General features: G+C 39.4%; 1 protein-coding gene across 12 annotated transcripts in view; it reads left to right on the plus strand.

Moving 5' to 3' along the window:
• The window catches only part of LOC125448189 (serine/threonine-protein kinase OSR1-like), a 170,432-nt gene that overhangs the window by 31,436 nt on the left and 126,653 nt on the right, over positions 1–12,343 (plus strand). For 3 of the 12 annotated variants that reach the window (XM_059643326.1, XM_059643322.1, XM_059643324.1), the window contains one exon: positions 976–9,279. The exons of the other annotated variants lie outside the window; for them this stretch is intronic. In XM_059643326.1, coding sequence (XP_059499309.1) covers positions 976–989 — 14 coding nt within the window. In that variant the 3' untranslated portion in view covers positions 990–9,279. Of the gene's footprint in view, positions 1–975; positions 9,280–12,343 lie in introns of those variants that run through there. 12 annotated transcript variants of the gene reach the window in all.

Genomic DNA, 12,343 nt, shown 5'->3' on the forward strand with positions numbered 1-12,343 from the left:
GTCAGGATCAGTGCTTGGGCCCCAGCTATTCACAATTTATACCAATTGCTTGGATACGGGGATGAAATGCAGTACTTACAAGTTTGCAAATGACACAACTAGGTAGCAATGTCATTTGTGAGGATGATGCAATATTGTCTTAAGGGGATTTGGAGAGGTGAAATGAATATATTTCATCTGCTAAGTTTTTTTTTACACAGTGTGGAGAAATGTTATCCACTTTGGTAGACAAAACTAAAGGTATATTTCTTAAGTGGCGAGAGGCTGGGAAGTGTCAAACGTCAAAGACCTACTCCAATTTCTTATGTTAGTAATTGTTGGTAGGTGAGTGGTAGGGGTGTGGGAAATTGATCAGTGACCAAGATTAGTGTTTCAATTGTAGGGATATGACATTTCCAGTGCACTCACTGACCTTTGCTAGTCATGTAACGATGTTGAACTTCTTGCAGTACTATGGGCTTGACCTCTGGAATTGATATCTACAGGTTTCTGTTCTCCACTGCCTTGGATACAGGCCATCTCTCCTCCTTTCCACATCCTCCACCTAGGCTCTACTGTAGCCCACTATATTGTAGATTGTTTTATCTTTCACAGGTCAGATTTATTTCCTGTGCCTGCTCAAGCCACACCTTTTCTTTAAGAGGTACAAGCTAGGTTTAACTAGTATTATGAAGTTACTGTCTGCTGATGTGTGCAGCCAGCAAACCGCACAGTTAGTGCTGGCTATATGCAGTGGTTACTTAAAGGAGCAGGCAACAGAAATTGATGCGCTCCCTGCATTGTTTTGAACGAGCACAGGTTAATCGTGTATCGTGGCCCCCTTGCCCTTTTTCAGGGATTGTCCAATTTGTCTGCCAATCTAACCAATGCCCTAGAGTTCCATTTGGCATCTGCTGACCAATGAAGATATAAAACTAAATAACTGAAAGGAATTCCAGCTGGATGCTCACTCTTTCCCCCTCATTCTCCTCACAGGTCTCTGGCTGTGAGGGCTACCGCCCAGACGAAACCAAACTCATTGGATTTGCACAGCTCAGCATAAGATGACGATTCTCCTCAGCAACTGGTACCAAAGAATTCTGGGATGCCTCTCGATCAACACGACCTGAACCTCCTTTGCCCCTCCCCGAGAGCACTTTATACATGCTGTTCAATTATCATGCTTCTAGTCCCCTGCATCTTATCAATACTGTAGTAGTAATAGTTAAATATTCAAAGGATTTTCAAAGATTGTCAAATTACCTCACACGAGAATCAGCTCCCGCATCTTAACCACGTACAATGAATTTGTGCCTCCTTGAATAGCGCAAACTGTCTTAATTCAATTCTAGATTTTTTTTTAAAAAAAAGCCATTTTATCTCCCTGTCCCTTGCAGCCTAAGTTTAATGTTTGAAGGTAAGAAACCAGAGTAAGATCTCAAAATATGAATGCTGTCAGTTAATTTCATTTAGATTGATTGCCACTAAATTACAGAATAGTGTCTAGTCCTGTTGAGTATTGGCAAGAAGTGTTAATTCTGCTGAATCTTCCTCAAGGGTAGAAAAATTCTGCAGTACCATTGGTATAAAGCTGTACTACGTTTACAACAATAAGACAGTTTAGGACAGTTCATCCATTCTTGTATCATAGGAACTTTTTCATCAGCAATTGAAATAGGTGAAAAATGAGTCAGTAACATAAGAAGATTAATGAGCTTCAAGTAGATGTATAGGAAACAGATTAGTTAGTGCAGCAATGGGGCTTGGAAGGATTGTTATCAGTGAGTTCTTTAATCAGATAAATCCTATGGTTGGAGCCCCATCAGTGACTTGTTACAAAAGAGACTGCTTTGGAGACCTTTCTCAAGTCACTTTAAATTGCTATCTGTAGGATTTTCTTTGCAATCTGAATTGAAAGCCCCTGATACCAAGATCATGAGGATTAAAGAGCAACTTAGTTTGGACAAGAATCCACAATTCTTATTGTCTGTTTGCATAGTTCAGGCTTGCTGTTGAATGAATTGGACAGAAGAGTAATATGAAAACTACTCATTATGTACTATGAGGAGGTTTGAAATCAGAAATGTAGCTGTAAGTACTTGAGCCCATCGACCTGAGATCATGTGGGATCTACCTGGATTTAAGGACGTTTGCTACCTCCTTTTAGATTTTGTTATGTGGCTCAGTGATGCAAAGGAAATTTTGAAAATCTAGAAATCTAGTATTAATTTGGAATTAGTTTTGAATTTAATGGATTGCACATTTACATATGAGTTTGCCTCAATGTGTTTCAACATCTGTGGTGGTGAGTGAAATGTGTATTTCCAGTGCCAATCTAGTGTGGATCTCTGTGACTCAGTCAAGGAATGACAAGATTGTTGGAGGAGATGTCTTGGGGACAGAATGTTTGTTTTTCTCAAATGTTTAAAACAGTTTATTAATATGTAAATATGATCTTTTTTTAAAACAAAATGGGACAGGGGTTGGAAGGTTAAGGAAATATAAGAGGTTATAAACCCTAGAGAGATGAATGATGAACATAGTCCAGAATTCTTTTAAGGTATTTGGTATTCCCAAAGTGAAGTACATTACAGATTGTGATCTCATATGTTTCCTTAAACATTGTTGTGTCTTGGCTTTTGTCCAGACATGGTCTGAATGCCAAAGCCTAAAACTGTAGGACTACCAGGCAAGTACCAACTTTCTGAATTTGCACAGTTTATGTTTAATTTATTTATTCTGCACTTGGTAATGATACAATACTTCAAGCACACCTCAATAAGGGAAGTTCAAGTCTCCTTGGACCTCATTATTTGGAAGCAAACCCTGAAGAATGAAAATTTGATCTGGAAATTCAAATGATCTCTGCATCAGAACCCTCTGGTTTTGTATTGTGATGCAGCAATTCATCCTACACACTTTGAAGACGATGAAATGAATGACTTGGGAATAAATTCACCTACCCTGCTTCTTGCTGGTAGTGTCAGGGTCAAATTATAGAACTAGTTGGAGTAGAGAGGTTGTACGTTTGACTCTAGTTCAGCTGGGTCAAGAAATGGGTGCTACTCATTTGGGTGGAAGAAGTGAGCAGATCACCTCCAAAACCAAAGCTTGATGTGATGTGAACCATAGGTCTGGAAAATCCAGGAACTTCCACGAGGCAAGTGCTGCACTGTTGCAGTAAGACACATATTTCAAAATGAATCAGAAACACTGTCCGTTGCTACATTGTATGCGCAATGTTATTCACCAAAAGGGATTGCAGAATTTTGACAGTCTCCCCAAATACAGGAACTGAATTACAAATACATACTTAGACCTTCATTCCAACAGAACTTAACGGAACCTGTTCCCTCAGCAGTTCTACTCCCATGTTACCTGGATCAATCTGATGCGATTACTGGGCCCACACTAGTGGTGGAACAGGAAAGTATATCATTCCAAAGTATATTTTCATTTGAGGGAGTAGTGGTTGTGTGCATGGATGAATTTTTGAGACAAGGAGTGAATAGATTTAATTATATAGGGTCACTCAATAGAGCACTATTATTTTCTCAGCATTATGGTATTTGCAAGTTCATAGAGTGGGGTTCAGAAGTGGTCTTTGTGAATCAAGTGGTACAGTATACCAGATATCATTGGCTTTCAATTTGATGTGGGCAAAGAGGATGAATATCATACCCTATCCTAAACACAGCTGTGAAATAGCCAGTATAGTCTAGAATTGGAACAGCTCATTCGGACCCAAAAATAAATGACAAAATGGTTTTTGAGCCAGTTATTTAGAAATTAAAGCTATTAACCCACTAACAGCAAGTCTAGATTGTTTGATCAGCATTGTTTTAACACCAGCATTAACCTGTTTGGTGAGACATAATAAGAACTGACGCTGCTGGAGTCAGAGATAACACAGTGTGGAGCTGGAGGAACACAGCGGGCCAGGCAGCATGAGGAGCAGGAAAGTTGGCGTTTCGGGTTGGGACCCTTCTTCCTGACTCAAAACGTCAGCTTTCCTGTTCGTCTGATGCTGCCTGGCCTGTTGTTAACCTGCTTAGTGTTCTTTTAATATCACTAGTTACCTATCAGGAAACCTGGGTGCAAAAGGAATGAAAAGGTTAATTTTCTGTGTATGTTGCTGTGTCGTAGTCAGTGCAGAAACAATTATAGATGATTAACGTTCATTATGGACAATTCCTCAGCAGCATTGCAAATCTCAAACTCAAGCCAAAGTCCCACAGCTATCTGGTATTATTATTTAGCAACCTTTAAATAGTGATTTTTGGGATCTCTGAAGCTGGAAAGGAAACAAAGTTCTGTTCAGTAACCCTTAAGTGCACAGTTGAGGAAAGTGCCTTGCATTACTATTTTCCATGAAGGACATACTTGCTTTTAGACATGTATGAAGCATTGTAAGGATTAGCATACGGGCTTGTGTGCTAATGCTGTAGTTTACATCCCATGGTTACTGGATATACTGTATTCTCACGGAAGACTGCAAAAATTGTTACTAATATTTTGTTTAAATGTCCTTGAAATGAACGTGAAGAATTGAGAGGATTCAACCAGTTCTTAGACATTGTAAAATGTGCCAGTAACCATCTGTCACACCAATGTAAAAGCTCTTACTATGGCAGTGCCATGTGCATTTGTTTTTAATCAATAATTTATTTGGTCTTCCATTTTACAAACGCTTAATGCAACAGTGGTAGATGCATTGTAGCAGTATGAAACTCATGGTCCTGGGCTAATTTGTTCTTCAAACCTAAATCATAACAATATCAGAGGTGCTTTATAGAAAAGGTGAGGATTGCAGGTTCTGTGAAAGCAACACAAAAATGCTCATGTAGGAGTAATAGACCCTGCTGCTATTTCAGCTTGCCTTGTGGGAATAATCTTTTAGGGGAATTAAACTTGTACACCATTAATTCAAATCTGCACACTTCAATCCTGGTATCAATTCCTGATCTGGGGCTCTATGCCAGTTGTGACAATAAAGTCGTACATGGATTGGAAAAGCCAGTTAGGATAAAACTACCACATTCCTGTCCTCCAGTCTAGAGAATTTGATTATCTTTTCTGTTCCATTTTTGACTATTTTATTCCTTTATGGGATATGAGCGACACTGCAAGACCAGCATTTGTTGCCTGTCCTTAACTATCCACTGAAATGGCTGGGTGAGAGACTGTTCAGGGTAATTAAGAGTCAACCACATTGCTGTGGGTTTGAAGTTTCATATAGGTAATGGTCAAGTAAGGATGGCAGATTTCTTTCCTCAAAAGACATTAGTGAACCAGACAGAATTTTACAAGAGTCATTTCATGGTCCTTATCAAGACTAGTGTCATATTCTAAATTTATTAGTTGAATTTAAAATCGCACCAGCTACCATGGAGGGATCTGAATCCATGTTTTCAGAACATTAGCTTGGACCTCTGGATTCCTCATCCTCTGACATTACCATTATGTTATCATTTCCTCCTTATGAACCTCCCACATACCTTGGGAGGATCTATACAAACGCTTGTATACAGAATCAGCCAGCTAGAGCACAAAGTTGAAATATTTAGCAAACTATGTCTCTACTAACTCTGCACAAGGCATTTGATCCCCTTGATGCAGCCCAAGTGTATCGATAAATACTATTTTCAATAAACTCGCATCGTTTCATTCCAGAAAATAACCATGCAGCCAATACCAAACCTAGTCTGGGTTGAACTCATTTAAGATAGGTATCTGGCTCAACTGCTATCTAACAGCAGCTGTTGGAAAGACTGTGAACACACAAAACAGACCTTCAGTTTTTGTATGTCTGGCTCTGTCTAAACATCCTACGATCTGCATGTCCCTGTATGCTATGATCTACTTAGACTGCATGCAAAACAAAACTTTTCACTGTACTTAGATACATTGTGATAACAGTAAATGAAATGAAATCAAATCATAAACAAAATTTGGGGGTGCTTACCAAAGACATCAAAATGTTACACAAAAGTTGCTCGTTCTGAAATAAGTATTTTTTGACAATATAACAAAGCTCTACTGGTTACAAGTTTTAAATCATCTCTACAAATTTCTTATGTGTATGACGTTTTAAATAAAAACCATTATTTGGCAGCCACCAAGATTAGGTATCCAGAATCTTTAATAACCCAACTGTCCCCACTCTTACCACCTCACTATTCTCAGGACCTATGTCCAGTATGTAAGACTTTTTCTTGAAAAGCAGCAAGCTTGCTGTTGGAGGCCATCAGTAAATGAGAGCGAAGGCCCAACTTCAAGTCCTCCCAGTTGGTACTTGTGCAACACGTTTCAGGTTTCAGGCCTGAAACATGCATAACGGAATTTCAATCCCTAACAAAGATCGTTGCCAGGGGAATAGAATTTGTATTGATGATTGGTAACTGCGTGATGATGATAGGCATGTGGCTGAACTGCCACCATAGGTGTTATTAATATTCAAATGCATAGCAAAGTATCAGAAAAGCTAGAGTGAAAGAAGTTCTACTATCTGAATGGATCTCTATTACACGTCATATCTTGACTTTAGTCCTATTCAGTTGATATCAGACTAGTAAATAAGATATTAAAGCAGCATCCAAATGGCAAATTTTGAGAAAGGAGCCTAAAAAATTATGATAATTCTAAATTATACCAGGACAGCAGCAAACCCCATTCAGGCTCTGTCAGAAGGGGAGATCATAAATATGTAATTTTGTTTAGGAAATGATAGTTAAAATGGCCAAATCTAAAGAAAAACACCAAATATCTCGGCTGTATGCCTCAAAAGGCAATTGTACAATAGTCAGCACTTCATGCCATAGAAAGAGCTTTGATCAACTGGTACGAGCCAAAAAATGGTTTATGGTTAATTGTTTGCTCACTCTCCTACATTCCATGTTGTCATCTGAGTAACACCACAAGTAAAGTCACCATAGTCCAATTGTTCAGAGTCTGCACCAATTAATTACATTTTCACTTCATGAAATCAAGAATGTGGTCAGGTAGTCTCTCAGCAGTGCATAATTTGGACCAAGTTGCAATAGAGGTCTGGGACTGTGATTAACTGCATAGATATCTGTCAACCTCATGTTCTTATAATTCAAGTTAATTATTCAAAATCTCACCTTTAATTGGCTACATTTTGCATCATTTGTGTTGCAAGCATCAGCTTGGATCAGTCAATTGTACTTATACCTGAGGTTGAAGCTTCACTGCTGACTCAAGCACATATGTTGGGGGTCAACAGTTCAGAGCAGTACTGGATAAAATTGCTCAAGATGCCATCTTGTGGATACTGTACTAAACTGAGCATCCATCTACCTGCTAAAGTGAATGTGACTCTCTATTGAAGGAAGATCAGGGATTTTTCCAGGGTCTGGCCACCCTTCCTTCTATAATTGATGCTGCCAATTATGCATTATCTAGCTACTAATTATTTATTGTCATTGGAGCCTTGCTGTACGCAAACTGGCTATTGCATTTGTCAATATAATAGCAACACCTACCTGAAAAGCTAATCTATTGCTTGTAATGTACTTTGAGATATGACGACGCAAAGGCGCTATCTAAACGCAAGGTCATTCATGCTTCTGCTTGGTATTTTCTATTGCTCAATACAAAATATCACTAATTTCAACAGCAGTGCTAAGATTCCCCCAGAGGATTTCACTTTTGATTGGTCAACAAGATTGGGACATGATGGTCTAGTGGTATTATTGATGGCCTGTTAATCCAGAGACCCAGGTAATGTTTTGGGGACCTAGATTTGAATCCCACCATGGCAGACAGTGGAATTTGAATTCAATAAAAATAATTCCAGAATTAAGAGTCTAATGAAGTCCTTGCCAATTAGTATTCCAACCCAATTAGTAGGGGGGAAACCCCATCTGGTTCACTAATGCCTGCCAGGGAAGGAAAACTGTTGTCCTTAACCTGGTCAGACTCTTAACTGCCCTTTGGGAAAGGCAATAATTCCCATGAATGAATTTTTAAAGAAGTGAGCAAACCCATAAGATCAACAATAAATATAAGCACTAATAGATTAGATTAGTACATTTGCCTGAACAATGTTGATGGCCTAATGACTCTGAAGAAGTAGTTTGGATATCCAACAATAAGTAACAACAGGTAGTTTATGCTTATTCTGAGGAAGTAATCAGACAACAATCACTGCTTCCAAGAGAGTGTAGAAAAACCAACCATTCTACAGTCAACTCAGAAAAACATTTTTAATCCTCAAGAAGCATTTGAAAAATCAATTTAATCCAGGTGTTAGCAAAAGGCCAAATGCAAATGATTTCTGCTTCGGCTGGGTCTAAATCAAACTTCAAAATTGTGAATAAAGTTGATGAGGAACAAAAATCTTGAAACAAAAACAGGCCAGCGAGCAGGAAGAGCCTTGTAACAACTGAAGTCAAAGACTCAGTGCCTTGATCACTAGCTAAGGAGCAAGAACTAAATTCAGCAACTAGCTGCCATCAAATTAAGCAACATGTGACACTCAGTTTTCACAGTGTACCTTAAAAATGATCCAGGTGACAAGACTTAATATTCTATTTGATCACTAATGTTTCATTTCATGAAAAGCCATGCTTTTCCCTCCATCTCTATAGTTAGAGAGGGAGCTCCTGTGGTGCAGTCAGTGTCCCTATCTCTGAACCATGAAGGCTTGGAGTCAAGTCCAATCTGCTCCAGGGATGTGTCATGACATCTCTGAACAGATTGGTTAAAAATTTAGAGAGGAGAAGGGAAAGTGTGTTTGGAAAATGATTTCAAAGTATTAGAAGAGGTTCTAGAAAGAATAGTCTTTTAAATATTATAAATAGCTCTGTCAAAAAACGTGAAGGTTGGAACATTAAGAATGGATAAGTTTAATTCACCTTAAATGTAGGTTGTAAAAGTCTATTAATAAACAGAATAGCTTTTAAATCCCTGAACCAAGAAACAGCAAATGATATAGAGAAAGTTAACACATGCAAGGTTGGTTAATCTGGGATAACAATGACAACTGAAGATAAGCAACAAACCACCTCAGGTGATGGTTCACCACAAGCGTTCTGAAGAAGTAAATTTATGTTCCAATTTCAGGGGTCCAGCCTAGTGCTAAAAAAATTAGTGTCATTTAATATGAAACATAACCTTGCAAAGCCATATTACACTCTTGGGCCTTGATTATAGCTTTATAACACTCATTAAGCAAAACCAAGCTAAGAATGTGATGATACACTGAATTGAGACTCCATGTCAATTAATTCAGGGTGAAGGAGTTGATGTAATTCTTGACGCTTAAGCTTGTGATGATTAGACATGCTAATAAAATGTTAAATAAAGTAATATTAGTTAATTGCATCTTTGTCTGACTTCATCTATGATTGGCAAGTCCAATTACTGCAGCCAGAAATTCGGATTGGTTTGGCTGTGTAATAACATTTGTACTGCTTACAGAAGCTCACAGGTGAGCTAAGCTTGACATCTTGCAAATTTTAAAGAAAAATTATAAACTTGAACAGGAAAAGAAGTTTTTTTTAAAAAAGAGTTATTTTCACTGCTGTTAAAGCAAGACCTGACACTCTGAATTGAGCAACAAGACATGGTCATGGTTGGCCAGCTGTTTAGGACAACTCTGTAAACTGGGCTGGCCTGCTACTGTTATATGAAGTTATTGCATTTTGGGAGGCATTTATAGAACAGGCAGCAAGTGTGTAATCAAATACCCTACATGAAGAGACAAAAGGGCAAGGCAAAGCACAGTTTAAGCCTGCTCAAACATAGGCACATATATCTGTACTAATTACTGCAGTATACGCTCTTAATTGCAGAAAATTTAATGTGGACCAGAAACGGTTTGAAATTCAATAAATGGTAACACTTTGAAGTTGTGTAAATATGACAGTTTTATTCTTTCTATCATGGGGTAGCATCACTCATACTCTAATTGCATGAGTTTATACCACATGGGAGTATAGACAGACCATAACTCTGAACACTCCAACTGGGAGCCTATGCTGTGTGCTATATGAAGATATTAGCCTCCTGAGGTCTCCAGCCTCATTGAATACAGGCATGTATCATTTTGCTTCACTCCATGTGACATTAAGAAAAAAGGTGAAGGCACTGAATACCACAAAATACACAGGGCCTGCCAACATTTCCAGCAATAGTACTGAAGACTTGTGCTCCAGCACTTGTTGCATCCTTAGCCAAGCTATTCCAGTACAGCGCTAACATCTATCTGATAATATGGAAAACTGCCCAAATATGTCCCATCCGCAAAATGCAGAACACATCCAACCCAACTAGTTACCACCTTATCAGTCTACTTTTGACCAAGGTTACGGAAGAGGTTATCAACAGTGCTATCAAGCTGTACTTGTTCAGCAATAACCTGCACACTGACACTTCATTCAGGTCACTCTGCTCTGGATCTCATTGTAGCCTTGGTCCAAATACGGGCAAAAGAGAGTCGAACTCAAGTGATAAAGGTGAGTGAGTGCCCTTGACATTAGATCAGCATTTGAACAAGTGTGGCATCAAGGAACCCTAACAAAACTGGAATAATTGAGAATCAGGGGAAATTCTTTGCTGGGTGGAGTCTCAGCCAATATGAAGGAAGATGGTCATGGTTGTTGGACGGTAGGCATTTCAGTCACAGGACATCGCTGCAAGAGGTCCTCAAGAAAGTGCTCTAGGTCCAACCATCTTCAGCTGCTACTTTAGTTACCATCTTTCAATCATAAAGATCAGAAGTGAGGATGTTGGCACAATGGTCAGTGTCATTCATGACTCCTCAGATACAGAAGCTGCCTGTGCTTATATTCAGCAAGACCTGGGCTGATAAGTGACAAATTAAGGTTGCATCATTTGGGGTGGCACGGTGGCTCAGTGGTTAGCACTGCAGCCTCACAGCACCAGGGACACGGGTTCAATTCCAGCCTTGGGCGACTGTGTGGAGTTTGCACATTCTCCCCGTGTCTGCGTCGGTTTCCTCCAGGTGCTCCAGTTTCCTCCCACAGTCCAAAGGATGTGCAGGCTAGGTGGATTGGCCATGCTAAATTGCTCGTAGTATTCAGGGGTATGTGGGTTATAGGGGGATGGGTCTGGGTGGAGTATATCAAGGGGCAGTGTGGACTTGTTGAGCCAAAGGGCCTGTTTCCACACTGTAGGGAATCCAATCTAATCTCACAAAGGAGGATAATGACTATCTCAGAGAGAATCTAACATCACTCTGATGTTCAATGGCATTAGGATCATCACATCACCCACTATCAACATCTTGAAGCCTACCGTTGACCAGAAACTGAACTGAACTGGACCAGCCAGATAAATACCACGTTTACAAGAATAGGTCAGAGGCTAGGAATTCTGCGCAAGTAACTCACTTACTGACTCCCCAAAGCCTGTCCACCATCTATAAAGGTACAAATCTGGAGTGTGAGAGAATACCAGCCCTTGCCCGAATGGTCGTAGCTCCAACAAAGAATGCTTGACACCATCCAGGACAAAGCAGCCCATTTAAGTCAAAACCCTCCACAACCAATGTACTGCACTGCAAACCTCACCATGGTTCCTTTGAAGAACACGTTCCAAAGCCACAACCTTTATCAGCTGGAGAAACAAGGGCAGCAGGTACCTGAAAAATATACTAAGATTCCCCCTAATGCACATACCACCCCACTTTAAATTCCATGCAATTCTGTCTTATGGAATTTCTAATTTTTGCATATAAGATTAAGCTTTCATGGATTAGAAGAGTGTGAGAAATGTGCCTGATCAAGCGTCTGGTTTAACATTCCAGAATCTCATAATTGTTATGGCAGAGGAGGAGGGTATTGTGCCTGTACCAACTCTTAAAATGAGCATCATTACCTAGTGTTAATCTCCTGTATTTCTCCCCCGTACCCTTGCACACCATTCTATCCAAATAGTTATCCAATGGCGTGACAATGCTGTCACATTTAAAAAGGTTATTTTGTCCTGGGTTGTAAAGGCAGAGGTGAAAACCGGCAACTGAAGACTTAAGTAAACAACTTAGAAGCCTTTAAGTTTTTGGTTAAGGAAGTTGCAATAATGAAGCAGCTTGAATAGGAGTGGCCAACTCTCACAGATCAGGCTTTCCAGTTTTTTTTAAGCTGGAGCAGTCAGAAGCTCCTTAGGGTGTCAGAAGAGTTGGAAGCTTCAGTAAATGATTCCAGGCTGCTACCTTCTCTGTAAGTTCTCTTGATGCTTCTTCCCTCCTGGATTGGAGAACTGCATGTAAGAATCCGCACCTGAATTTGCTTTTTTGCCAAAGGAGTGTTTATGAGATGTTACTTTAGTAGTAGGTACTATATCTATTTAGAGTTTTCCAGTAGTTAAGTTATTCTAA

The sequence above is a fragment of the Stegostoma tigrinum genome, chromosome X (assembly GCF_030684315.1).
Source record: "Stegostoma tigrinum isolate sSteTig4 chromosome X, sSteTig4.hap1, whole genome shotgun sequence".
In the NCBI taxonomy this organism is placed as follows: Eukaryota; Metazoa; Chordata; class Chondrichthyes; order Orectolobiformes; family Stegostomatidae; genus Stegostoma; species Stegostoma tigrinum.